This window comes from Diadema antillarum, unplaced genomic scaffold (genome assembly GCF_040938485.1).
Source record: "Diadema antillarum isolate AM-2024a unplaced genomic scaffold, OU_Dant_1.0 seq00000338_RagTag, whole genome shotgun sequence".
Taxonomy (NCBI): Eukaryota; Metazoa; Echinodermata; class Echinoidea; order Diadematoida; family Diadematidae; genus Diadema; species Diadema antillarum.
Window position 1 is genome coordinate 1,272,104 of NW_027271351.1, and position 26,217 is coordinate 1,298,320.

The following is a 26,217-nucleotide window of genomic DNA, read 5'->3' on the forward strand; positions in this document are numbered from 1 at the left end:
TTATTTTCATTGATTTTTAAACCAGATATATTTGCAAATCTATCTACAATATTCATTGCTATAAATAAATCCTTCTCTGTACCATTTAATGTCAACAGTGTATCATCCGCATATTGAACTATTCTATGAAACATATTATCTATTTTTATCCCTTCAAATGAATTAGGTCCAGAAATCATCAAATTTAATATTTCACTGCACAACAAAAATATATATGGAGAAAGAGGGTCGCCTTGCCTGCAACCTCTTTCTATCTTAAATCTCTCAGTAAAAAAACCATTAATCTGAGCAGACGAAAAAGCATCAGCATATAAAATATTTATCCAAGAAATTATTGAGGGACCGAAATTGAAAAATGACATCACTTTTGTTATAAACTCATGAGAGATTGAATCGAAAGCTTTTTCAAAATCAATCAATAATAATAATGCTGGAATATCTTTGACATCTGTATACAAAATCAAATCATATAAACGGCGAATATTCTCTCCAATAAATCTACCTGATAAAAACCCTTTCTGGTTTTCACTTATCACAAAAGACAAAACCTTCTTAATTCGATTCGCAATACATCCCGATGCTAATTTATAAACTACATTCAACAAAGAAATTGGTCGCCAATTTTTCAAATAATACTTATCTTTATCTTCTTTAGGAATCAAAGTTAAAACACCCAATTTTTGAGAAAAAGACATATTTTCCTCTGTATATGCATAATTCAATGATCTCAACACTAAAAACCTCAAATCTTCCCAAAATACTCTAAAAAATTCAACAGTAAATCCATCCATTCCAGGTGACTTATTATTTTTCATATTTTTCAACATTTGATCCAATTCTTCTATTTGCAAAGGGCCTTCTAAAGACAATCTAAATGCTTCGTTTAACCTTGGAATATCTTGACCTTCTAAAATTTCTTGTAAATCCATATCTTCAACATTTTGCTTCTTATATAATAAACTATAAAAATTTGCTACTTCCTCTAATATTTCCTGTTGCTGATTTAATATCTTTCCATTTTTATCCACCAATTGTAAAATTTGCTTATCTATAACATTACTCTTTTCCAAATTCAAAAAATATGTTGAAGGCTTTTCACCAAATTCCATCCATTTAATTTTCGATCTAAAACATATACTATTCACTTTTTCCTGTCTAATTTTATCCAAACATTCTCTCTTTTCTTTTAATTCCTCTAAAATAAATTCTTCATCTTGTTGTATTAACAACAATCCTTCCAACTCAATTATATCTTTTTCTAATTGCTTTTCCTTATTCTTTTCCAATTTTTTCTTATAACTCATATAACTTATTGTTTCACCTCTTATCAACATTAATAATGTATCAAAAAATAATTGATCAGTAATAACAAATTGACAATCTCTACAATCATAAGAAATATCATTTATCGCATAAAATTTAACTGTTTGTGTAATCAATTCTTTTATCTTTTCAATATACACATCATCTTTCAATAATGTATTATTAAATTTCCAATAACTCGGCCCCCTACAATATCCTAAATTCAAACTTAATGTAATCAAAGAATGATCCGTCCTAAAACCTGACATTATATCTACCTTATCAACCAATGTTAATGCTTTCTTAGATATCAAATAAAAATCTAATCTAGCTAATTTCAAAGGATTATTTTGACGCCATGTAAACTGTTTCTCTGTAGAATGTTGTATTCTCCACGGATCTACCAACTCCAAATCACATTTCATTTCATCCACTTTCTTCTTTGCTCTAGGGTTATTTAACCGTACATAATTATATGTGTCCAGATCAAAATTTTGTACCAAATTCCAATCTCCACAAAATATAACTAACGAATTTTCTCTTTTAAATATAAGCTTCTGAATATTTTCATAAAACCCCGGGGAGTCTGTATTTGGCCCATAAATATTAACCAAAGAAAATGAATTTTCACATAACTTCATATCTAAAATCAACCAATTACCTTTATCATCTGTTTCATATCCTTTTATATCTATAGTGATATCTTCACGAAATAATATCGCTACGCCCCTTGAATTTGATGTGCCAAAACTAAAAAAACAATCACTGCCCCACTCTCTTCTTAAATTTTCTTCTTCTAAGGCATTGAAATGAGTATCCTGTAAACAACATATATGAAATTTACTCACTTTCAAAAAATCAAAAACCTCGTTCCTTTTTTTCCGATTGCCCAAACCACGACAATTCATCGAAATAATATCAATCTTATTCATATTTACAAAAGAATTCTAATATACCCAGTGAGCTTTTTCCAACAAACAACATACATAGAACAAAATGTGCCTCTCTGCTTGAAAGGCTGTACCAATACACAGTCTTACTACTACTTCTACTTCTACAACTACTAATAAAACTACTGCTACTAATGCTACTACACACTTCGCACAAGCATTAGCAACAACGGAGACAAACAAAACAAAAACAAAAAACAAGACAGTACATACAGGCTCTGCCGTTGCCCCCGCTTTCCCGCTTTTACATCACATTAAAAATCTCCAATTATCATTAACACTTATATCAGTCTAGTACTAATACATTTCCTTGTAAATAAATATACCAAAAAACATATCCTGTTAAAACTATTTCGTCATCTTGGAACAAATATCCCCCTCAAAATACAAAAAAAAACAAACTACAGAACCATACAACACATTCATCTATATTGCATTCATCTTACTGTACTTACAAATAAATAACCTTGATGTTAATACTATATACCAATCAGAAACCTAAAATAAAATCAATGTTTAACATACCTTTTTATACAATTTTCGGTTTTCACGCACCAAAATCAACGATTCACAATACCTATATACAAACTTCGGTTTTAACACACCAAAATAATTTCAAGAACCGGTATTGAGAGAAAAATACACAACGAAAGTCATTTCCTCGGCGGCTGCGACCAAACCTGTCATACCCCATTCTCTACCGAGCAAAAAACAAAAAAACAAACAAACAAACAAACAAACAAAAAAAAAACGTCACTGAAAACTTGAGAAACAATATGAAAGCCGACGTATAACTATATCTACCTAACTGGGTTAAGTGACAACTTAACGCCCTTATCATTCTCAACAGACAATATGTCGATACATTAACCACCATTGCCAGAAAATGAAAAGAAAGAAAAAAACTGTTCAAACACTATCCTAGAACATTACTTTTGTTCTACAGGTATTTCAGCGTAGCCACAAACCAGCCCGACAAGAAAAAGAAGAAAAAAAAGGAAACAATGGAAACCCACCAAATCAAGAAGCCTCACCTACGTCTGCAGCCGGCATGAACACACAAACGATTGAACCGACAATGTCATCATCCCACAGTTTCCTACCGACTGTGTACACAACTATAACATGTATAACAAATAATCTGTCTTTCTATTATTCAACTGTAGGACATGTTATTAAGGTTGAATAACTTCAAAATAATATTTAGTTGAATAATGGTGTCAGGATTTGGGGTTGGGACATAAATGCGTTTGAAAAAAAAAACCCGAGCAATTTCACCATTCTGTGTGTGATCCATAAAGGACAGGGAGGGGGGGGGGGGGGATACAAGATCACCACTTGATACATACATTGCACACACGTAAACCGGTTGCCCAAACACAGTCTCCAGAGAATCAGCGGAATTTCATTCTCCCGACCCAGACAATTCCTCTACCTTCGCGCCAAGAAACCCCATCATCCTTACCTCTCCCCCAACAACGTGCAGCCGCACTGAAATTCCCGCTTTATTACACTATCGGGATTGTATTCTGTCTATTATCCTCAGCGCCCGATTGGCCGCAGCCGATGTAGTAAAACCTGATTGGTCATTCGTGCAAATGGATATCTACACAGAAGATGCGTTCGACTGCTCATTGATTGGTAGCCTGTGAAGATCCACTTCCCATTGTGTTTTCATTTAAAAAGAAAAAAAAAATCTACTCATAACCATCAATATTATATTATAATCAGTGTCAATATTCAATATGTTATTCTTACCTAATATACTTCCTCAAAACCTGACCAATAATATCAACCTCCCAATCTTTCTATTTCAGAATATTTATACGGACTCATTTTACACAAAATACACTGGTTCAGTGTTTTTAACACAGGTTCAATACTCTTATAACAGCAGAGCTGTGCTAGTTTGTGAACGTCCCCTACCCATAAAAGGAGAACATTTATACCACTCTATTTGCATAATAACAAATACTATTCTTTACAGTTTATATACCAAGGGGTAAAGGCCAAGCACCGTTCGGAAATGTAATTACCCGTCTTCGTGGCTACTGGACTATCTGTTTTCTTTCTTTTCGTCCCCAATACAACACAAAGACACACAAAAACAAAATCAGGCAGATAGAAATAAGACACCTTTGAATGTGATAAATGATTACAAAAATAAAAAGACATCATTCACCAGGTTTAAAAAACCTCCGTTACATTATACATCATTGGACTCGAGGCTTGTTAAATATTTATCTTTACAAAAGTCGCCTTTGGCTTATCACACGAGATTTTATGCACTTAAAAACAGCGTGTTAACAAAACCTTCCTTTCTTCTGTTAGGCAACAACCCCAATTCTGTCCTATCAGAATATCTCGCCCCATCTTGTAAAGAACCACGAATACACTGGTTCAGTGTTTTTAACACAGGTTCAAACAGCTGTACTAGTTTGTGAACGTCCCCTATACCCATGGAAAGGAGAGCATATATAGCACTCTATTTTCCTGATAACAAATACTATACAATTCTTTACAGTTTATATAACAAGGGGTAGAGGCCAAGCACCGTTCGGAAATGTAATTACCCGTCTTCGTGGCTACTGGACTATCTGTTTTCTTTCTTTTCGTCCCCATTACGATACAAAAACACACAAATACAAAATCAGGCAGAAGATATAAGCCACCTTTGAATGTGATAGATGACTACAAAAACAAAAAGACATCATTCACCAGGTTTGGAAAACCTCCGTCACATTATACATCATTGGACTCGAGGCTTGTCAAGTGTTTATCTTTACAAAACTCGCCTTTGACTTATCATGCGCATTTTATTCACGTAAAAACAGCGTGTCCCTTTCTTCTGTTATGCAACAACCCCAATTCTTTCTAATCAGAATCTCTCATCCCATCTTATAAATAACCATGAATACACTGGTTCAGTGTTTTTAACACAGGTTCAATACTCTTATAACAGCTGTGCTAGTTTGTGAACGTCCCCTATACCCATAGAAAGGAGAGCATATTTAGCACTCTATTTTCCTGATAACAAATACTATACAATTCTTTACAGTTTATATAACAAGGGGAAGAGGCCAAGCACCGTTCAGAAATATAATTATCCGTCTTCGTGGCTACTGGACTATCCGTTTTCTTTCTTTTCGTCCCCAATACAACACAACAACAAACAAAAACAAAATCAGGCAGATAGAAATAAGCCACCTTTGAATGTGATAGATGATTACAAAAATAAAAAGACATCATTCACCAGGTTTGTAAAACCTCCGTCACAGTATACATCATTGGACTCGAGGCTTGTCAAGTGTTTATCTTTACAAAACTCGCCTTTGACTTATCACGCGAATTTTATTCACGTAAAAACAGCGTGTCCCTTTCTTCTGTTATGCAACAACCCCAATTCTTTCCAATCAGAATCTCTCACCCCATCTTGTAAATATCCATGAATACACTGGTTCTGTGTTTTTAACACAGGTTCAATACTCTTATAACAGCTGTGCTAGTTTGTGAACGTCCCCTATACATAGAAAGGAGAGCATATTTAGCACTCTATTTTCCTGATAACAAATACTATACAATTCTTTACAGTTTATATAACAAGGGATAGAGGCCAAGCACCGTTCGGAAATATAATTACCCATCTTCGTGGCTACTGGACTATCCATTTTCTTTCTTTTCGTCCCCAATACAACACAAAGACACACAAAAACAAAATCAGGCAGATAGAAATAAGCCACCTTTGAATGTGATAGATGATTACAAAAATAAAAAGACACCATTCACCAGGTTTGGAAAACCTCCGTCGCAGTATACATCATTGGACTCGAGGCTTGTTAAGTGTTTATCTTTACAAAACTCGCCTTTGGCTTATCACACGGGATTTTATTTACTTAAAAACAGCGTGTTAACAAAACCTTCCTTTCTTCTGTTATGCAACAACCCCAATTCTTTCCAATCAGAATCTCTCGCCCCATCTTGTAAATATCCATAAATACACTGGTTCAGTGTTTTTAACACAGGTTCAAACAGCTGTACTAGTTTGTGAACGTCCCCTATACCCATGGAAAGGAGAGCATATATAGCACTCTATTTTCCTGATAACAAATACTATACAATTCTTTACAGTTTATATAACAAGGGGTAGAGGCCAAGCACCGTTCGGAAATGTAATTACCCGTCTTCGTGGCTACTGGACTATCTGTTTTCTTTCTTTTCGCCCCCATTACGATACAAAAACACACAAATACAAAATCAGGCAGAAGATATAAGCCACCTTTGAATGTGATAGATGACTACAAAAACAAAAAGACATCATTCACCAGGTTTGGAAAACCTCCGTCACATTATACATCATTGGACTCGAGGCTTGTCAAGTGTTTATCTTTACAAAACTCGCCTTTGACTTATCATACGCATTTTATTCACGTAAAGACAGCGTGTCCCTTTCTTCTGTTATGCAACAACCCCAATTCTTTCTAATCAGAATCTCTCATCCCATCTTATAAATAACCATGAATACACTGGTTCTGTGTTTTTAACACAGGTTCAATACTCTTATAACAGCTGTGCTAGTTTGTGAACGTCCCCTATACCCATAGAAAGGAGAGCATATTTAGCACTCTATTTTCCTGATAACAAATACTATACAATTCTTTACAGTTTATATAACAAGGGGTAGAGGCCAAGCACCGTTCGGAAATATAATTATCCGTCTTCGTGGCTACTGGACTATCCGTTTTCTTTCTTTTCGTCCCCAATACAACACAACAACAAACAAAAACAAAATCAGGCAGATAGAAATAAGCCACCTTTGAATGTGATAGATGATTACAAAAATAAAAAGACATCATTCACCAGGTTTGTAAAACCTCCGTCACAGTATACATCATTGGACTCGAGGCTTGTCAAGTGTTTATCTTTACAAAACTCGCCTTTGACTTCTCACACAGAATCTTATTCACTTAAAGACAGCGCGTTAGCAGAAACTCCCTTTCTTCTGTTATGCAACAACCCAAATACTTTCCTATCAGAATCTCTCGCCCCATCTTGTAAAAAAACATGCCTAAAACATTGTCACTTCACAACAAAAATACAATCTTATCAGAGCTACACGTAGCTGTCGATATTTCTTTCCCCAAAACATAACAATTGCTGAGAAAATCTATATGGTAATTTGGAGAAAGAGATAGTAGCTTGAAGCTTTTTGTGTTTGACTGAATAAGCTCCCGCTGTGCACCAACACAGCTTCGTCAACACATTAGTGTGGAAATTAAATAGTGCCGCCGCCACTGCAGTAATTACATCTATATGCGATAGTGAGAATCTAAAACAGACAGACACACTGACACACATAACTCCTCCTCCACCAGTGATGGCGACTCACCTGATACCCAAAGGCCTGGGGTGAGTTGTCAATGATGACAGTCTTGGTCAGATCTCGACCCAGGATGTTGAGGTCCTTGATGTAGTTGCCCTGAACACAGATGCAATGCTCCCTGAACAAGCGATGCCTGTTAGGGCAGAATCGCAACGGGGATGAGGGGTCATGAAATCTACTTCTCTCCTGTTTTTCATTTCATTTGAAATTTCACACTCTTCATGCATGCATCATTCTAAAGGTACAATACTAAGTGCTGCATAAAGTAGTGTTGTTGAGCAAAATGCAATTTGATTCTCAATTATTTCACAGATTAAAAGTACAAGCTCTTACAGCAACTGCGGAAATTACATGTCAATTTCGATAATTTTTGTATCTAAAGATCAACTCATTTCATTCCTTCATGTCTTTCAGGGCAGAAATACCTGTTAATGCAGTAGAGAAATATAACATGCTCATTGTTCAAAAGTTTGGATGTAACCTTTCACCTTCCAAACAGAAGTGCATATAACTCTTTCACAGAGTTACATGCACTCTTTCACAGAGTTAAGGGCGGTGAGTTGGCTCAGTCGGTAGCGCGTCTGCCTCACGATCACGCCGCCCGGGTTCGAACCCGAGTCTGGACTGAGCAATGTTGTGTGTAAGCATACCGTCCCCTCTAGTAAGAGGCAAAACACTCTGTCCCTCAGATAGGACATAAAATGGAGGTCCCGTGTATGAGAGAGTAACAACTCATGCATGTAAAAGATCCCGCTTCATTCATTCATCGCAAAGAGCAGGGTGTTTAACCCGGTGAAGTGGTCCCACCTCACATCCAACTGGACCTCATGGAAGACCAGCTTAACTTAGCTGAATATGGGCTATCCAGCCATCTCTCGCAGATGGAAAATGAACAAACAAACAGTCACCTGGCAACAGTATACAATACTTAAGGTATCATATAATTCCTCCTGACATCATGGTCTACACGTTCAGGCATTCTTCTTGAACAGTAACAGTTGTGCAATCTGGTGTTATCGTTTCATTCATAATAGCAGTTCTTTCTGGCATTGTTTTGTGATATATTACTAACCTCACAAGTTTCTTCTCTGGGTCCAGGAGATTGAGAAGCTTGTCAGCATACACTCTCTTGGAGGCCGTGAAGAGTATGATCTCAAAGATCTTGGACATGCGCTCCAGGAAGTCACGAAAGAACGGTCGCGTTCTCACATACACCTGGGAGGGGACGGGAAAGTCAGTGACAATCGTTGGTGAGAAACAGTAGCTCAACATGGTAGCAAAACTGAGCGCAGGCTTGAAGTCACATGTATCCTTACTACATTGATCATTCAGTTTTGTTTGTTTTGATTTCTTAAGTACAAGTGCTAGCAAAAGTAATATTGTGACCAAGTCATCAACAGGACTGCAATTTGGGTAATCTAATTCACTGATGCCAGAGATTTGTGTCTTTTTGTAAACTGTTCTATGACCAAATTTCCCCAAAGAACAATCACTAAGAGTTGGAGGAGAGACAAAACATTCTTACAGCAATATCTGGATGGCTCTAATAAATGCATTAGTATAGAAATCCACGACAAATTTTACTTTTGCCAATGTTGGCCATCACATGTTCATATTTACAAAGGGTATTAAAGAAATTATATTATGCAATGTCATTGAGAATAACACATCTTATTTCTGAACCATCTGACAAAACATGACTATTTCTCATCAAGGTCCTTTCTTTGTAACCACAAAGTAAAACGCAAGGACTTACATTAAAAGTTACTCCCTAAAACAATGGATGATACAGAAAATATCTCCACATATTTTGGGGACATTCAATACTGGTATCTTCAAATAGAAGCATCACATCCCCCCAATGTATACATGCATTACCTGCATCCAGTGATGGCACATTTAACTAGATACCATGATTTCTTCCTCTAGTGGCATTGTGAGGATTGGGGGGGGGGGGAGGGTGAACACTTAGTTTTTGTCTTTACACCCCTCTCCAATATCACCACTACCACCACCATCGCCATCATTACCTCATTATCCTCTACCAACACACAAACCACCATTCCACCACTAATTATCACACACTAAAATCTTCAACAGGGGCCAATGTGCACCCGACCCAGTGTTCCCACACAAAGGTCAGCCATCTATTAAGTGGGAGCGCTGTGGCATAGTGGATAAGGCTCCCAACTCCCAATTGGAGGACCCGAGTTTGGTTCCTGCCCAGTGCTTACGTCCCTGGACAAAATGTTTTTACCCTCAATGTCCCTCTTGACCCAGGTGTATAAATGTGTACCTGGCAACGCTAGGGTAATAATAATGGCAGGACCCTCTGGTAGAGCAGTGGCAACATTGAAGAGGCTACCCTGGATAAATAAGACCTATCATTATTATCTTTATTATCTTGTCAGCCCATCGACTCACAATAAATATCCACTCACTCTCCATATGCGACGACATAAAGGCTATGGATATCTATATAAATTATAAAGAACAAACATGCATATTCATGAAGAACAAACATGCACATTCAATGACAGGTTGACCTCTGACCTGATACTCATTTTCCTGGAAGTAGACAGGAAATGACATCGTGCAGTTTTCCATCTCGGCTAAGCTGCAGTGCACCAGAGTCTCATCCTACATGGACAGGAGAAAAGAGAAAAGAAGGACCAAATTAATCAGCTGATTTATGCATTTATTCATTATTGGTAATCATTCACTGACAACTGAATTGCAATATCTCTCTTATCTTTGATCTATTTGTTTTTGGACATCTACTTGAACTAGGACATCTACTTGAACTATCATGTATCTACTTATTTTTCTGTAGCTGGGTCTTTCTTCTCACCTGTCTATTCATCTGCCCATCTACCTGATCTATCTATCTATCTCTATATCCTCCTTTCTATCTATCTATCTCTCATTCTATTTACCTATCTATTCCCTACCAGGTATATATTTACTGACTATCTATTTATCTATTTACCTGTCTATTGACCTATTCATCCATGTATTCAACTACTTAACTATCTGTTTACAAAATAATTACTTATCTATTCATCTATTTCTCTCTCTCTATCTGTTTGTTTGTCTGTCTGCCTGTCTATAATCTATCTCTCTACCTATCTTATCTATTTTTCTATCTATCTTTTACTTTTCCATTGACCTGCTTATTGATAATGAAATATACCCATTATAACTCTACCTATTGCCATATCTATTCATCATATATCCATCTTTCAATCTATCCATCTACAATCCATTAGGTAATGTGAGTGTTTTTTATTATTATCAGACATGCAAGCTAAAATCATTGAATAGACCTGCTCCTCACCAGGTCTAAGACCAAAGAGTATTCCGGTGACCGCCTCGTCTTCAACGGGAGGACGGGGATGCGGTTTTTCTGCTCGTCCGTGAGTGGAGGGAGTTGCTTGATGAAGTAGTAGCTGCGAGAGAAAGAAGAGTGCATATTCCAGTTACTAAGTATGCTGATGATGGTTAACTTAGAGCTAGAAGGCCAGTGAAATAGAAAAAAGGCAATAGCAACTTTCTTGCAGGGAACCAACATGACCCTGTAGTGTGTTTGTTTCTGGAGTCTCAACTTTTAAATTTATGCTCAGGTTGTAATAACAATGCTCTGCAAAAGAAGAAAAATAGTCATGTCTTCGGCAGTAGCCCTTTGGATGATGGGGTAGCCTTGAGTTCCACTCTTGTTTTGATCATGTGCAGTCAGCTGGACAAAAAAGCAATCTGCAGCAAGCAAAATCGCCCCACATTAGCCCGTACTGTGCTTTGCTGGTTTCATCGGCACATCCACCGGCATGCCTGGTTCACTCAATGATCAGCACAAGTGTTCTCAAGCTAACTCGAGACGAGTAGGGATTATGCAAGTATCATAATCCCTATTGCATCACAATGGCCTTCATGTGGGACTAGTGCTTTGTTGCACCTGAGTGGGCGTGTCTAACTTCACATTATGGCTAATATTCTCCCCCCCCCCCCCCTCCTTTTGTATGTGTTGTGTGTTTGTGACCTGTCACATGCATGCACACACAGGATTGAATAGATATACTGTTATATTTCCCCTGGAGTAATACAACATGTGTTCCATTAGATGCAGTTCTTTACTGCCTCATTGAAGTGTCAAAGTGATAATATATTCTGGGCAGAGTGATGCTATTCATATTAATCATGTGTAAAAAAAACCCAACAACAACAACAACAAACAAAACAAAAACAAAACGAAACAAATCATAAAACAAAAAGTCTTGGAAATCAAAAGAAAGAGAGAGTGCACACTCACGGATCAAATGTCTCCCATTCGTCTTCTATGCTGAAGTCTGGTTCTATGGGCTCGTAGGTTGGGTACTGCATCTGGCATGGTGTCCAGTCATTGTGGTTGGCATCTTGTAACAAACATAGAGTACAGGAAATTTTGTCAACATTTCAAATAAACTGTAATCCAGACCTCCCAAACCTTTCTGCCTGAAAAACAGGAATGATTTTGCTCAAAAGTAGGGAAAAAAAGAACAGTTTGTGTAGTAGAATTATCAAGAAAAATAGGAAAATCCTGTTGAAACAAGAGCTGGGAATGGTAAAAATTTAGATTTTTGGTTGGGAGGTCTGCTGCATAACACATACATCAATTTGTCTCACTTTACGCAGGGCACATGCATACGGCTAAGCTTTTGGTGCAGAGCACACACATCCACAGTTTTTAAAAATCATGCGTCACATGCAAGAGCAGGAGTATTTGTGTAGGCTTACTTGTACACTCTTCGCAACTGTCATCTAATAGATGCAGTTGTATTTACATAGCATATTTATGTTTTTGTCTGATCACTTATAAGACTTTGTAAACAAGCAGACCCATTATTTTGTATGAACACTTTTTCTCTGCAAACTGGAAGTAAAAACAAATCATCTGAATTCAGATATTCCTAAGCAGACACCGTCATGCCGCGGTCAAGCAGGGTTTTTACATCTATGATCGGAAATTACAAAATCACATATTTCCTGTCAATTACACAGCATAAAATCAGGCATTATGACTGGACTTCCTACGATGTGTGATGGCCAATCACTCTGATAGAACATGGCAAATATCACCTCAAAGAAAATATTCCAAGAATCCAAAGTTTCCTTAACTGTCTGAATTTAAGATTATCATTTTGAAAATTCATCATATTCTCAACACTAGCGTCAAAGAAGCATAAAGGTGTAAGACGCTCATTAACTGTGCAATGGTAATTTTTCTCTGTTGTCCAACTTCTCAGTTAAAGGAGACCTCCGTATGATTTTCAGATTTTTACATTTGAACAACTACAAAGTAGTTATACTGAGGACAGAGTTTCAGAATCTATGACACTGTATACGCCGAATATTTCGCGAGGTTTTTATTTTCGCGAATTTCGCGAGTCAGGTGCTATTCGCGAAATTAAAGACACGCGAAAATATTTACTCTGATCCCGATGTGAATATGACATACGCGTGTACATCATTTCTCAGTTCAGTACAGGACTCCACAATCGCAAATTTAACCACTCGCAAAATCGTCGGGAATTCCCAATTCGTGAAAATTTAAACTCGCGAAATATATGACGTATACAGTAATTGGGATGAAGAATAAGAATATTTTTGAAATTTAGAACAAATTGCAATGAACAAGGATGATAACATGGTAGGGTCACCATAAGAATGCATGAGTTAGGGCTCAAGGAAGCAGAACAAAAGAAGAAGGCACGCATAGATTATACACAGGTGAACTCGCAAGCAAGTAGTATTGTAATGGAAGTACACTGCTACATTTCTGAAACATACGAGCCTCTATGTCATCATCCTTGTCTAGTGTAATTTGTTTAAGGTTTTTCAAAGTATTGTTTCTCTGCTCAAGAACCACAATAAATTCCACAAATCTAAACATGGAGCTGTTGATTTATGTACTACATGATGTGAAATCCTGAAAATCGTCTGGAACGTCCCTTTAAATGAAATATCAGTATCCTTGAACATTCACTATCACTGCGAACTACAGAAGCACATTTGTAGACGGCCACTTGATTTCAGACATCTGTGAGTCACTCTAGAGTGACACAAACAAGTCAAGACTACTGCAAAAACAGGATCCTTCTCATTAGACATTTTCAAGACCAGTGTTAGGATGACCTACTACACTCCGAAGAGGATGTTGAGTGAATTCATTTTCTAAAATACCCAAGAAGGTTGGGGCAGAAAAAAAGAAAGAAGAAGAAAATACAGAAACGTAACTTCAATGCACTTGTCTGCGTAACCAAAGCATAATTGGTTGACGCAAATGCTTGTCGCCTCACCGCAGCTTTAACTTTCTCTCTTGATACACGATCAATCATTACTGACTGCAACATCTCAATCTCAAGAAAGGTGGTGGCTGCTATACAGATTGCATTTGAACGCTAGAGAAAAACGCTGAGAAATAAACGGACTTCTCTTCACACAGTCATGGGACAGGTTTTACTGGGTGTGTCTTCACTAGTCTCTGTACTACTACGTGGAACCAATCATTACATCAAACTGGTTAAATGATGGATCCCCGCCATTTCATGTTTGTCAAAAAAAAAAAAAAAAAATCTTAAATGATTTGACTTCCTCTAGTCCTGCATTTCAGTGTCTAAGGATATTTTGAAGTCAGAAACATTTCAGTTTTCATATAACACACGTTTCCAAAGTGTGCCAAATCAAGCCATAGCATGGAAGTGTCCAATCTCTGGCATGCTCCACTGCATCTAAATTTCAAAGCCTGCATCCAAATTTCTTCCCAATGTGTGTCTAATCTGGTGGCTGGTTTTCTTCCCGTAATTTGTGGAATGAATTTGGACATAAGATAGTGACAAATTACACAACACAGAGAATCAAAGAGAAAGAAGACGTGATTAATACCAAGCCAGGAAATCTGTGGCCGGCCACTTTGGCGTTGACATATAATGTGACCAAAGTCAAGTTGTACGCTTCACACATAATGCAATCCCATTTTCTTTACTCATTTTTCCACAAATAAAAGAGTTACCCAAACAGACAAAACGGGCAAATGAGCACACAAACACAGGAAGGAAATCTGGGGGTTGGATGGAGAACAATGGCTATTGTATCCTACTATTTAAGGAACAAAAATACACTCCTTCCAAGTGTTGGCAATGTATAGACTGATGCACACCGAATACATTTGGTTCATCAAATGATGACATCATAGATGACATCACAGATGACATCACAGACATACATATGAAACCATGCATCACAAAATATATGAAAAGTCACACAACCACACCTCATGCGAGGACTCAAAATCAGTCAAAATGGGTAACCTAGTAAATTTTTAGTTTTTCATATTTTTCAAAGAGCAATTCTCTTTCTACATATTTCTACAGTTTAGGATCATTTTAACATAGATAATATAAGAAATTGTCTTTTGCATGCAGTTTTTTTCTAAATACACCTTTTTTTCTGGTTTGTCTGATCAAATACATTTACAAAGCTCCTTTTCATTTCTTAAAATCCTTTACATTTTCTCCACTTTCAACTCTCTTAAAAACATGATGATAGTAGCACTGAAAGTTGGTATTTAGTCATGAATAGAATGCTCTAAATGAGTGTGCAAAATTTCAATTTAATCTGATAATCCCTTCATAGTGCTTGCTACAGAGTCTAAATCCTGTTTTGTCCCATTCATTGTATAGTGCACAGCTGGGTGAGATTAAGCACTTGACTAGACCACTAACTTCAAAGACTCATCTCTCAGTAAACACTTTTCCAGAGGGTGTACTATCTTTCCATTATCTAGATGGGTTTATAGGAAAGTCCATTTGTATTGAGTTGCATGTCATTCTAAAGCTTAGAGTTTGATATTCAGCTCCTGCCCCGAACTAGAATTCCACACCTGGCAACTTTTTGGTGGTTTTTGTGATGCAGAGTCACATATGAGAACATGCTCTTGGCATAGGTAAAATATTTCACCCTGAGCCAGTTGAGCAATAGACTTGCATCATCCAGGTACAGCCGACTCCAGTTGTAACAAAGTCCTCAGGACCGGCAGTTTTCTTTTATTATATAAGGAAATTTCTTTACAGGTGAATCTATTGATATCATAAATACATAAAAATACAAGAATTTCACTGTAACTGTGTTTCTTATAACAGAAGTACACTCTACAGGAGTGGAGGCACAAAAGGGGGTGTTTGAGGATTTCATCCTTGCTCACCTCGATACAACTCTTGCTTCTCCCGCTCGTACTCCTCCTCCTCCGCCAGACACGTCATCGGCACGCATCCATGCACGTCTGCCGGTATCGCTGTCGTCATGGTGTGGCTGACGTCCTCGGCAGCCGACGTCGTTGGGATCGCCGTGTTCAGCTCGGTGCACATGTTCCCCTTGTCCAGCTTGACCGCGTCCATGTCCAGATTTTCGGGAACGGCCGTCAGGTTCTCCTTGTTCTCTGCTTGGGATCCTACCACGACACAAAGTTAAATGTCCATCTTAATGGCCATCACTTCCACATGCATTAAAAACAATATGTGGACACAGCTCCTTATCAAGCAGTGCATTAGTTTTAATCTTAATCATTTCCACACTATAAAAAGCAAAACAAAAACACATACATAAGAGGAATTTTGTGAAGGTGACTGGAAGCATGATGGCTTTAATTGGTTCAGGTTGGTTCTTCACAAATCAATCTAAAATCAACATAACATCCCATTTGACAATCTCGCATGTGAAATGACAAAATAATGTTTTTTTATCATCATTTATCATAGGCTAGATCTTTCAACTACATCGTGTAGATCATGAAAATAATAGCACTTTATTTTGAAGTCAAGTTGAGCACTAAGTGGAGTTTCAGTCTTAATTCCCCTCCAGAGGACTAGCCTGGAACCACCACTGCTGATGTCAAGAGACTTGAACCCGAGACCTGCAGATCAAGAGTCCTTGAGCTTGACCACTGGGTCATACCAGCTCATTGGTACATGCTTGTAATTCTGGGACTTGCCCGAGTCCTGGTTCTCATTTCATAAAAAGATGTAAGGTTAGCAATTCTAGTTTAGATAGCAAATTGTCATAGCAACAGCCAATTATGAAGCAGGATTCCTGTCGTGAAACCACGACACTAGCCACTGCAGCAAGATGTTGCTGCCATAGCAACTTTCTCTGAAATGGAGCCAAGGAGGATGAAAGGAGTTTGCATTCTTACCGCCAAAGAACTGGTACACGGGAGAGAAGATAGTGCCCAAGATCGTTGACCTCTGCGGCGTGTCGGGGGCGTCGGTGGACAGTGACTTGGCTGCTACGGCACTGATGGGAACTGCCCGGGAAAACACACATCAATATGTGAGCACAGCTATTAGTAGTCGTCAGTGACTGGTATGAAGGAAATGATTGGCACATCTACACATTGTAACTGAGACTGTGCAGTGCTGCATTGCATCATTCACACTGAAGGCATTTGTACACGGTGCCATGAGCACACTTCTCTGCTAGCTGCGGGCCACTGAAACTGACTGTTGGGCAAGTAAAATGTGAAAACATAGCTTTGCCTGAATTCCTTACCCCAACAGGTGTGAGAAATATACTTTCTGATTTCTGAAAGTCTCTGGTGCTGTGTCATTGTATGAAAGTCTGAAAAACTATGGCCGACATTAGATGGTAAATGCTTCAAGAAAATGTAAAGAAGTCATCAAAGACAACAGCATACATGTATATATTAATGCATCGTGCATTGTATGAATGTATGTATTTTTTATGTATAACTATTTATGTATGTATGTATGTATGTATGTAGCATGTATGTATGTGTGTGTAACTGTACTGTATGTTTGTATGTGTATATGTACTTTGTACATGTTAGTACGTACATAGTCTTGTAGGACTCTGTGGCTGATAAAGATACCGTAAGGCGTGATGATGGTAAATTCTAAAATGGAGTGAAAACTGAATACAAACATCAGCAGCAAAACCAAAACCAAAACCAAAACCAAAACCAAAACGAAATTAAAAACAAAAACAAAAACAAATACTCCCTGATTTGCATGAGATTTGCCTGCACTGCAGTGCGGGTCTAAGCTTTCCAATGTTATATTCTTCTTTATTACGATATAGTGTAGGTATGATGGGAGCAATGTTTACTTAATTTTAATGTGGATAAAGCCGATCATATGGGCATACACCATGAGCCACTGAAAGAAGGCGTTTGATTTTAATATCCACATTGTTCTGATACTGTAGTGGCAACAATGACATCAGCAGTCATTCAACTCTCAAATCAGTCTCTCCCTCAAATGCTTTTCATCCTTAACCTCAATCCTTGTCCAGCAATTTTCATATAAAACACATTGTAAAAATGGATATTTTTGAGCAAGTAATTTTCCATGCTCTACCGAATAAGATGATTTTATGTACTTGCCATTCCTCAGAAGCAAGACATTACATAGTGGTATACATAACAAGCAATACTATTTGTAAGCTTTTGTTTTCATGTTTCTGGTCACTCGAAATAGGCTAAAATTTCCCCAAGATGAAAATGTCCATATCTACACATGTACCTCTTTTTTTCATCCTATACCATTACTCATTATTTATCTGTCTCTCTTCTTAAAGGGGATGGCTAGTAACTGATCAGTGGGAATCAGTGGGAGTGCTGGGGGATGATTGTTCCAAGCCTCGTGGGATTCATTTAAGAGTACATTATATATCTATTGTTGTGTGAAAATTATTTGCTTCAGAATGGTCTCATATTCAAGTAATGTGTAGTTTAATGTACTGTCACTGTACAAGCATGCTAACCTGGAAGCATTGAAGTGCACATTACTTGAATATGAGACCATTCTGAAGCAAATGATTTTAACACAACAATAGATATATAATGTACTCTTAAATGAATCCCGCAAGGATTGGAACAATCATCTTCCAGCATTCCCACTGATTCCCACTGATCAGTTACTAGCCATCCCCTTTAAGCCTCTCTCTTCTTTCATCCTCTTTCTGTCTGTCTATATCTCTATTGCACACACACACACACACACACACACATATGTATATATATATATATATATATATATATATATATATATACATATATATTTCTTATAACACTAATATCCTTGTTTCCTATTTGATCAAATTTTCTCCCTTTATCTACATCTGTACTCAAATCTGTATACTCTTTTTCTTTCCTCACTGCTCATCTCACCTTAAGCTCTTTCTGCACAAAGTCATCTTTTCTTCCCAAATTCTGGATTCTCTTTCTTTTTATTCTCTTTTTTTTCTTTATTGAAGTCATCTCTTATGGCTTCAGGTAGAGTTTTGCTATTCAAATCAACCAGTCTAATATCCATGTCGCTTCTCTGCTCCCTCTTCTCTCACTCGGTGCCTCTCTGCGCCGAGTTTTCTTCCATTCAGATCTTAAACCACATAGTAACATTAATACAAGTCATCTCAGACTGGCACAAGTTTGACTTTCATATCTTCAATGCGTCAAATATCTTAATACCCTTTTGCTTTTGATTTCATGTGCATGAAATCCCTCTTTACCGCCCTGTATTCCACTGTTCTTGCTGTCGCTGGACTTACACTTTACAACACATTCATATTTTCTCAATGCTCCACTCTCTTTTTATTTCATTCTATTTTTTTTAATCGTGGATGTCTCTCTTTCGTAGGCTGTGTTACAGTTTTCTCTTTTCAAATTCTTCCTCCCATCTCTTCTCTATACATTTCATTATGCAGGAAGTCGGTACATATTCTCCTACTTGGAGGGGTTTGAGTGACATTTCAAGAAACTGAGAGCATTGTTCGCCCAAACGGATGCCAATTTTGCAACTATTTTTAACCGCAGAGGCGGAATCTTTCTCCTTGCCTACTATGGATAAAAATGCAAATGCTCTCCACGGTTCTGCAAAGCAATGAAGATGCAGCAGATCATAGTGAAACAGAAAAGGTGTGTGTGTGTGTATGTGTGTGTGTGTGTGTGTGTGTGTGTGTGGGTGTGTGTGTGTGTGTTTGTGTGTGTGTAAGTATAAGGGGGAGGAGATAATGAATGGGGATATACTTCCAGTGCCCTTGCTCTGGAGGTGTCCACACTACTGGTGATTTATGGCAAGATACAGTTAACTCCTACAAATATGACTGATTGTTATGTCTCAGAAACAAAGAAACTTGAACCTGACAAAAAAGTCAACAAAAACAAAAACACAACAAAATCTAAATTTTGGACTGAATGCATAATATGTGTATGGGGCATCCTTTTGAAGCAGTTTCTCTCTTCTTGCCAATGCCAAATCTCCACCCTCCCCTCTGCAAATACATACAAATTACAAGGTGTAAAAATGGTTGGGACAGAGTTACTATGTACCTTCCATGTCTGAAATTTCCTCCTGTTTTTCCACTCTCCTCCGCTTCATCTTGGCGGCGGCCATAACTGGCGTGGATGCGATCAGAGTGTTCGCATCTTCCTCTTCCGCTCGTCTCCTCTTGCGAGACATGTCATCCTCCTGGGACCAAAAAATAAAAGAAAAGGAGGGGGAGGGGGGGGGGGGGGGAGGGGTTAGAGAAGCTATCAGAAACAAGACATGATGTATTCATCACATTCACACACAGCAGCATTCCATGTTCTCTGCGTTTCAGCCACAACGCACGGAATGATAGGCCGAGAGTGACAAATGGCTTTTGATGTTTCCAATCAAAGGTCTGTCAGGAATGGGCCATCAAACAAAAGAATGCGGTTTGTAATGACACTTACAGACACTACTTCTCGCAATTATGTGAGGAGTGTTCCTGCAGAAGCTGACACACATTGCATTATTCCCCTCGCACTTTTTACAGCAAAACTAGACTTGTAACACAAAAACAATTTCATTAAAAAAAACGACAACACTATAGGAAATCATACCTTATCTGGAAAACTACATTTTTGCAAAGGTCTAATTACTACAAATGCACAAGGTGGGGAACAATGTCATCTAAAGAGAATTAAGGACAAAGTTCTACATATCTTTCTACTCACACACGGTACCTAAAGTAGTGTATGACCAACTGTTAAAAGGAAAAGGCATGATATTAAATCATTCTTATGTGTACCTGTAGTAGCAATCAAATTGGAAAACTCTAGATGTCGATAATGGTACAGATAATATTCATCATTTTTTAAGCTGTCCAATCTGTGCTTTTTTAATTTTTTCAAATTTCCTTGAGGACCTACATAATATACCTGTAGTAACCAGATTTAGACCGATACCTTTATTTACTAAATCCACTTCAGTGTTACAAGACTCGAGTCCAATGCAACATATCTGTTAATCTGTCAAACACTGTAAACGTCTTTGGTATCTACAGAGGTGTGCATAGAATGTGGTCAGATCTGAAGACCAATGAGTTGCTGCTTTAACCCTTTCTGTGCCAGGGACTTTGGACAGTGTGTACAAAGCTATGGGGTTTTTCTATGTCAATTGGCACTCAAAGCACAAAAGAGTCAAATGAGATGAATCTGCTGGCAATGAATTATACATTAAATCTGCAGTGACTTACAATGTTTAGATATAGATATCACCATGATTACACATCTAAGGCTGCATTTATCAACTTTCCCCTGTTTGAACGGCTTTCAAAAGCCGTTTCCAAAGCCCTTTAGAAACGGCTTCCAAAATAGTTGCGCTTATCAACTCTTCGCGAACACGATAACTGGCCTGTCACTGCACAGCTGCATTGCGCAATTGGACCCGAGGAGAAGAGGTCATATAAGGCGTGCATTGTTCGTAAGTGCAGTACAATACTACAAAGCCGTTTCAAAACAGCTTTGCGTTTATCAACTTCAAAAGGCTCTTACAAACAGGTTTCTGAAAACCTGTTTAGGAAACCTGTTTGGAAAGCCACAAATTTGTAGCTTTCGAAAAGGCTTTCCGGAAAGGGCTTTCAAAACAGCTTTGTGTTTATCAACTCGTAAAAATTCCTTGAAAGCTGTTTGGAAAACCTGTTTCTGCCGAGAAAAAGAGAGTTGATAAACGCACCCTTAGATAGACACCATAAACATGCAACTTGGAAAAAGGAGGCGATTGCCAGTTTGAAGATGAAATTGGCATCCCACTGCTAAATCCAAAAGCTGTTTGAAGTGTAATATGGACCCTAAATCCGATGCCATATACACATTATTGTAATACACATTGGGACAAGATCAAGATGACAGTATATTCAGGGATATGATTTACAAAAGAAGAACTTGAGTGCATGCAGAGCCTGCAGTTATGCATAATAATATGAAAAATGATTTCTTTGAGAAGACTGCCAAAGACAGATCTACAGGTTTAGAATGACTGCTTGAGTGTCACGCAAGTCTTCCCCAGCGTTGCTCATACAAAAGCTAGTATCATGTTACTCATCTCAGCCGAGAACAATCGAAACGAAATTCTGCATCATCACCTCCTGGATTGCCATTCTTATTAAATCCTCTCAGAGGGATTGAGACAAAAGATACACGTCTGGAATGGATGTTGGGATGCGCAGTGGTAACTGTGGGACTGACCTTTAGGCCTGTTCTCTTTGAGAACTATCAAAATGTGAAACATTGCAATGTTTGAACTTCCTGTGCAAACTGGACAATAAAGAGTCACAAAGTTTGACATGTCTGCAGCACACAACTTGAACAATATCCTGACCGATAAACTGCATATATACCGTATGTCCCCCAAAAAAACTAGAGATTGTAATTTGTCATCACTGACAAATTAAGGTGATCCGATTTTTTTTTAATCAATGATTCGAGGTCTGATCGCAATAGGCAACACCATACAGGTTTCATCTGTGTTTAGAGACATTGGTTGTGTGATGTTTGGATTCTCATTTAGAAAAGGGAGTCAAATCTGTCATCTTTGGTTCCAAATTCTGTATACACTAGATAACGAAGATACAGCAACAAATATATAATTTAGGCATGACCATACAGGTTTCATCTGTGTTTAGGGACATTCGCCGTGTGATATTCGGAATCTCATTTAGAAAAGCGAGTCAGATCTGCCATCTTTGGTACCATATTCCGTATAACACGTCATAATAAAGAGACAGAATGAAGTATATTTGACCACTGACCTCACTTTGCACAGCCAGGATGGCATCTAAGCAAAATGTGGTTATTTTGTAAAATGATTCTTGTAACATGGTCTTTGCGTGTGCAAAATATGGAAGAGACAGGACATGTATTCACTAAGATACAGAATGAAACATTTATGACCTTTGACCCTAATTTACATACCCAAGATGGTGTCTGATCAAGAAGTTGTTATTTTATGAAATAATGTACGTGACATGAACTAAACATGTGCAAAATTTGAGGGTGATAGATGCTGTTTTTCTTGAGTTATTGCAAAGAAAGTTGCAGAAAGAAAAGAAACATCTCAATACATTGAAGATAAGCTTTAAATTCAACCACGTTTTTTAACGTGATCCCGACATCGTATGAAAAAAACGAAGGGTAAAATACAATAGCCCAAAGTCTCAGCTACAACATATTAAGATCTGGGAGAAATTCACCGAAGCATAAGTGAGCTATTGCTCGAAAAAGATTGTCATAGCTTCATTCGCAGAAAAACTGCACTCCCATAGAGATAACACGTCATAATGAAGATACAGAAAGAATATATGACCTTTGACCCCACTTTGCACAGACATGATGGCATCTGAGCAAAAAGTGGTTATTTTGTGAAATGATTCTTGTAACATGGTCTTTGTGTGTGCAAAATATGGGAGAGATAGGACATGTATTCACCAAGATACAGGATGGAACATTTATGACCTTTGACCCTAATTTACATACCCAAGATGGTGTCCGATCAAGTAATTGTTATTTTATGAAATAATGTACGTGTTATGAACAAAACATGTGCAAAATATGGGATTAATAGCCATTGTTGTTGTTCATCTATTGCACAGAAAGTAGTAGAAAGAAAGAAAAATAAAGAAAAAATTATGTTATTTTTATAGAAATTTGAAGGAGAAGCATGAAAAAATCAGAAAAAGATAAAGTTAGGAAAGGAGATTAAGACTAACTAAAGAAAAAAAAGGAAAAAAGTGTTAAAAAAAAAAAAAACTGGCAGGGGTGAGCATCGAACCAGGGACCTTAGGATTACGAGTCGGATGCGCTATGCAATGACCTATTTCATGCTCCATAGGCCCTGTGTATTAAGCAAAATGACGCTGCATCGAAGCCACATGCAATTTTTCAACCAAGTTTTTCGATGTGATACCAACGTTGTATGAAAAAATGGAGGGCACACTTACGATAGCCCAAAGTCTCAGCTACAACATACTAAAATCTGGGAGAAATTCACCGAAGCATAAGTGAGCTAGTGCTCGAAAAAGAGAGTCATGTCAATTTTCACTGCCAGAAAAACTGCACTCCCATAGAGATAACACGTAAACTGGTGAAATTTTACAAGGATACTTTCAATCCATTTTTACGAGGTGATGACGTTATCCAATCAAAATGTTGTTATCACATTGATGAAAGAACATTTCATAAGCTACAACATACTGAAATCTGGGTGAAAATTGGCGAAATTTAAGTGAGATACGCTCGAGTGAATTTGAAATTTGATGACGTCATTTGGAAAATTTACTTTGTTTACTTTATTAAGAAATTTGATATCTTTTAATCATTTTTTCAGTATCGCCAACCCATGAAATGACATGTACAACTCATCAGCTTTTAGAATATGTCAAGAAAATGGGGGGTCATCGTCCATCCTGACGAGTAAAATCCGATTTAAAATTGGCGGTTTTTTGGCATAGTTGCACAGTGTATCCCCATTGACGCACGCGCGGAATTTTGAATTTGACGGGCCCGTATGATGTCATATTGAGTCGGATCGACTTGAAACTTGATAGAAATATTCCTTGACATTGTGGACATCCGATCCGTGTGAAAAAACTGAAAATTTCTATTGCATATGAGCTGTGCGTGCGTATATGCGCGCGCGCGTACGCGTCCGTCCGATTTTTTCAATTTATCAAAAAATGCTCTAAATGGTCTGAAACGTGTGCAAAAAAAATTTGAGCTCGATTTGAGCATACAAATATTTCAACGCGCGCGTACGCGCACGTACCAAGAGAAAATGTGAATTTTGAGAATATGAGTAGAATGCGCATAACTTGAAATAAATGTGACGTGAATTTCATTGAAAAACTTCATTCCATTAATGAGATATGATTGAGAATGTGTTTTCATATAATGACGTCATAGTGACGTCACGGTCGACTGATCACTTTGATTTTAGTTCGATTGCCGTCTTTGGGACACGATACATACATGGTATAAGTTTGAACTTGATAGGCATAGTACTTTCTGAGCTAACCTCTGCACAACTTTTGGGGAGAAATAAAGAAAGAAGAAGAAGACTAGAGATTGTAATTTGTCATCACTGACAAATTAAGGTGATCCGATCTTTTTTTTAATCAATGATTCGAGTCCTGATACTGCAAAGTCTCAGCTACAACATATTAAAATCTGAGAGAAATTCACCGAAGCATAAGTAAGATCGATCTCGATAAAGAGAGTCATGTCAATTTTCACATCTAAAAAATTCCCTCCCATAGAGATAACACGTCATAGCAAAGATAGAAAAAGAAGTACATATGACCTTTGACCCCACTTTGCACAGACAAGATGGCATCTGAGCAAAAAGTGGTTATTTTATGAAATGATTCCTGTAACATGGTCTTTACGTGTGCAAAATATGGGAAAGATAGGACATGTATTCACCAAGACACAGGATGAAACATCTATGACCTTTGACCCTAATTTACATACCCAAGATGGCGTCTGATCAAGTAGTTGTAATTTTATGAAATAATTTTCGTGACATGAACTAAACATGTGCAAAATATGAAGGTGATAGGGGCTTTTTTTCTTGAGTTATTGCAAAGAAAGTTGCAAAAAGAAAGAAATATTTCAATACATCGAAGATAAACTTTAATTTCAACCAAGTTTTTCCACGTGATCCCGACAACGTATGAAAGAACGAAGGGCACACTTACGATAGCCCTACATCTCAGCTACAACATATTAAAATCTTAGACAAATTCACCGAAGCATAAGTGAGCTAGTGCTCGATAAAGATAGTCATGTCAATTTTCATTTCCATAAAAATTGCACTCCCATAGAGATTACACGTAAACTGGTCAAATTTGACAAGGTTACCTTCAATCCATTTTTTCGAGGTGATGTCGTCATCAAATCAAAATTGTTTTATTACATTTATGAAAGAGCATTTCATAAGCTACAACATATTGAAATTTGGGTGAAAATTGGCAAAGGATTAGTGAGATACGCTCGAGTAAACTTGAAATTTGATGACGTCATTTTGAAAATTTACTTTTTTTACTTTATTAAGAAATTTGATATTTTTTAATCATTTTATCAGCATAGCCACCCCATGAAATGACATGTACAACTCATCACCTTTCAGAATATGTAAAGAAACTGGGGGGTCACCGTCCATCCTGACGAGTAAAATCCGATTTAAAATTGGCGGTTTTTTGGCATAGTTGCACTGTGTATCCCCATTGACGCAC

The 26,217-nt window shown here is 37.5% G+C and overlaps 1 protein-coding gene across 2 annotated transcripts in view; it reads right to left on the reverse strand.

Moving 5' to 3' along the window:
* LOC139730796 (CTD small phosphatase-like protein 2-B) overlaps nucleotides 1–26,217 on the reverse strand; it is a 72,133-nt gene that overhangs the window by 5,526 nt on the left and 40,390 nt on the right. For both annotated transcript variants that reach the window (XM_071641665.1, XM_071641664.1), the window contains exons 4-11: nucleotides 20,012–20,150; nucleotides 16,856–16,966; nucleotides 15,869–16,114; nucleotides 11,939–12,041; nucleotides 10,970–11,081; nucleotides 10,186–10,272; nucleotides 8,705–8,847; nucleotides 7,639–7,765 (exon numbers count right to left, since the gene is read on the reverse strand). In XM_071641665.1, coding sequence (XP_071497766.1) covers nucleotides 7,639–7,765; nucleotides 8,705–8,847; nucleotides 10,186–10,272; nucleotides 10,970–11,081; nucleotides 11,939–12,041; nucleotides 15,869–16,114; nucleotides 16,856–16,966; nucleotides 20,012–20,150 — 1,068 coding nt within the window. The remainder of the gene's footprint in view (nucleotides 1–7,638; nucleotides 7,766–8,704; nucleotides 8,848–10,185; nucleotides 10,273–10,969; nucleotides 11,082–11,938; nucleotides 12,042–15,868; nucleotides 16,115–16,855; nucleotides 16,967–20,011; nucleotides 20,151–26,217) is intronic.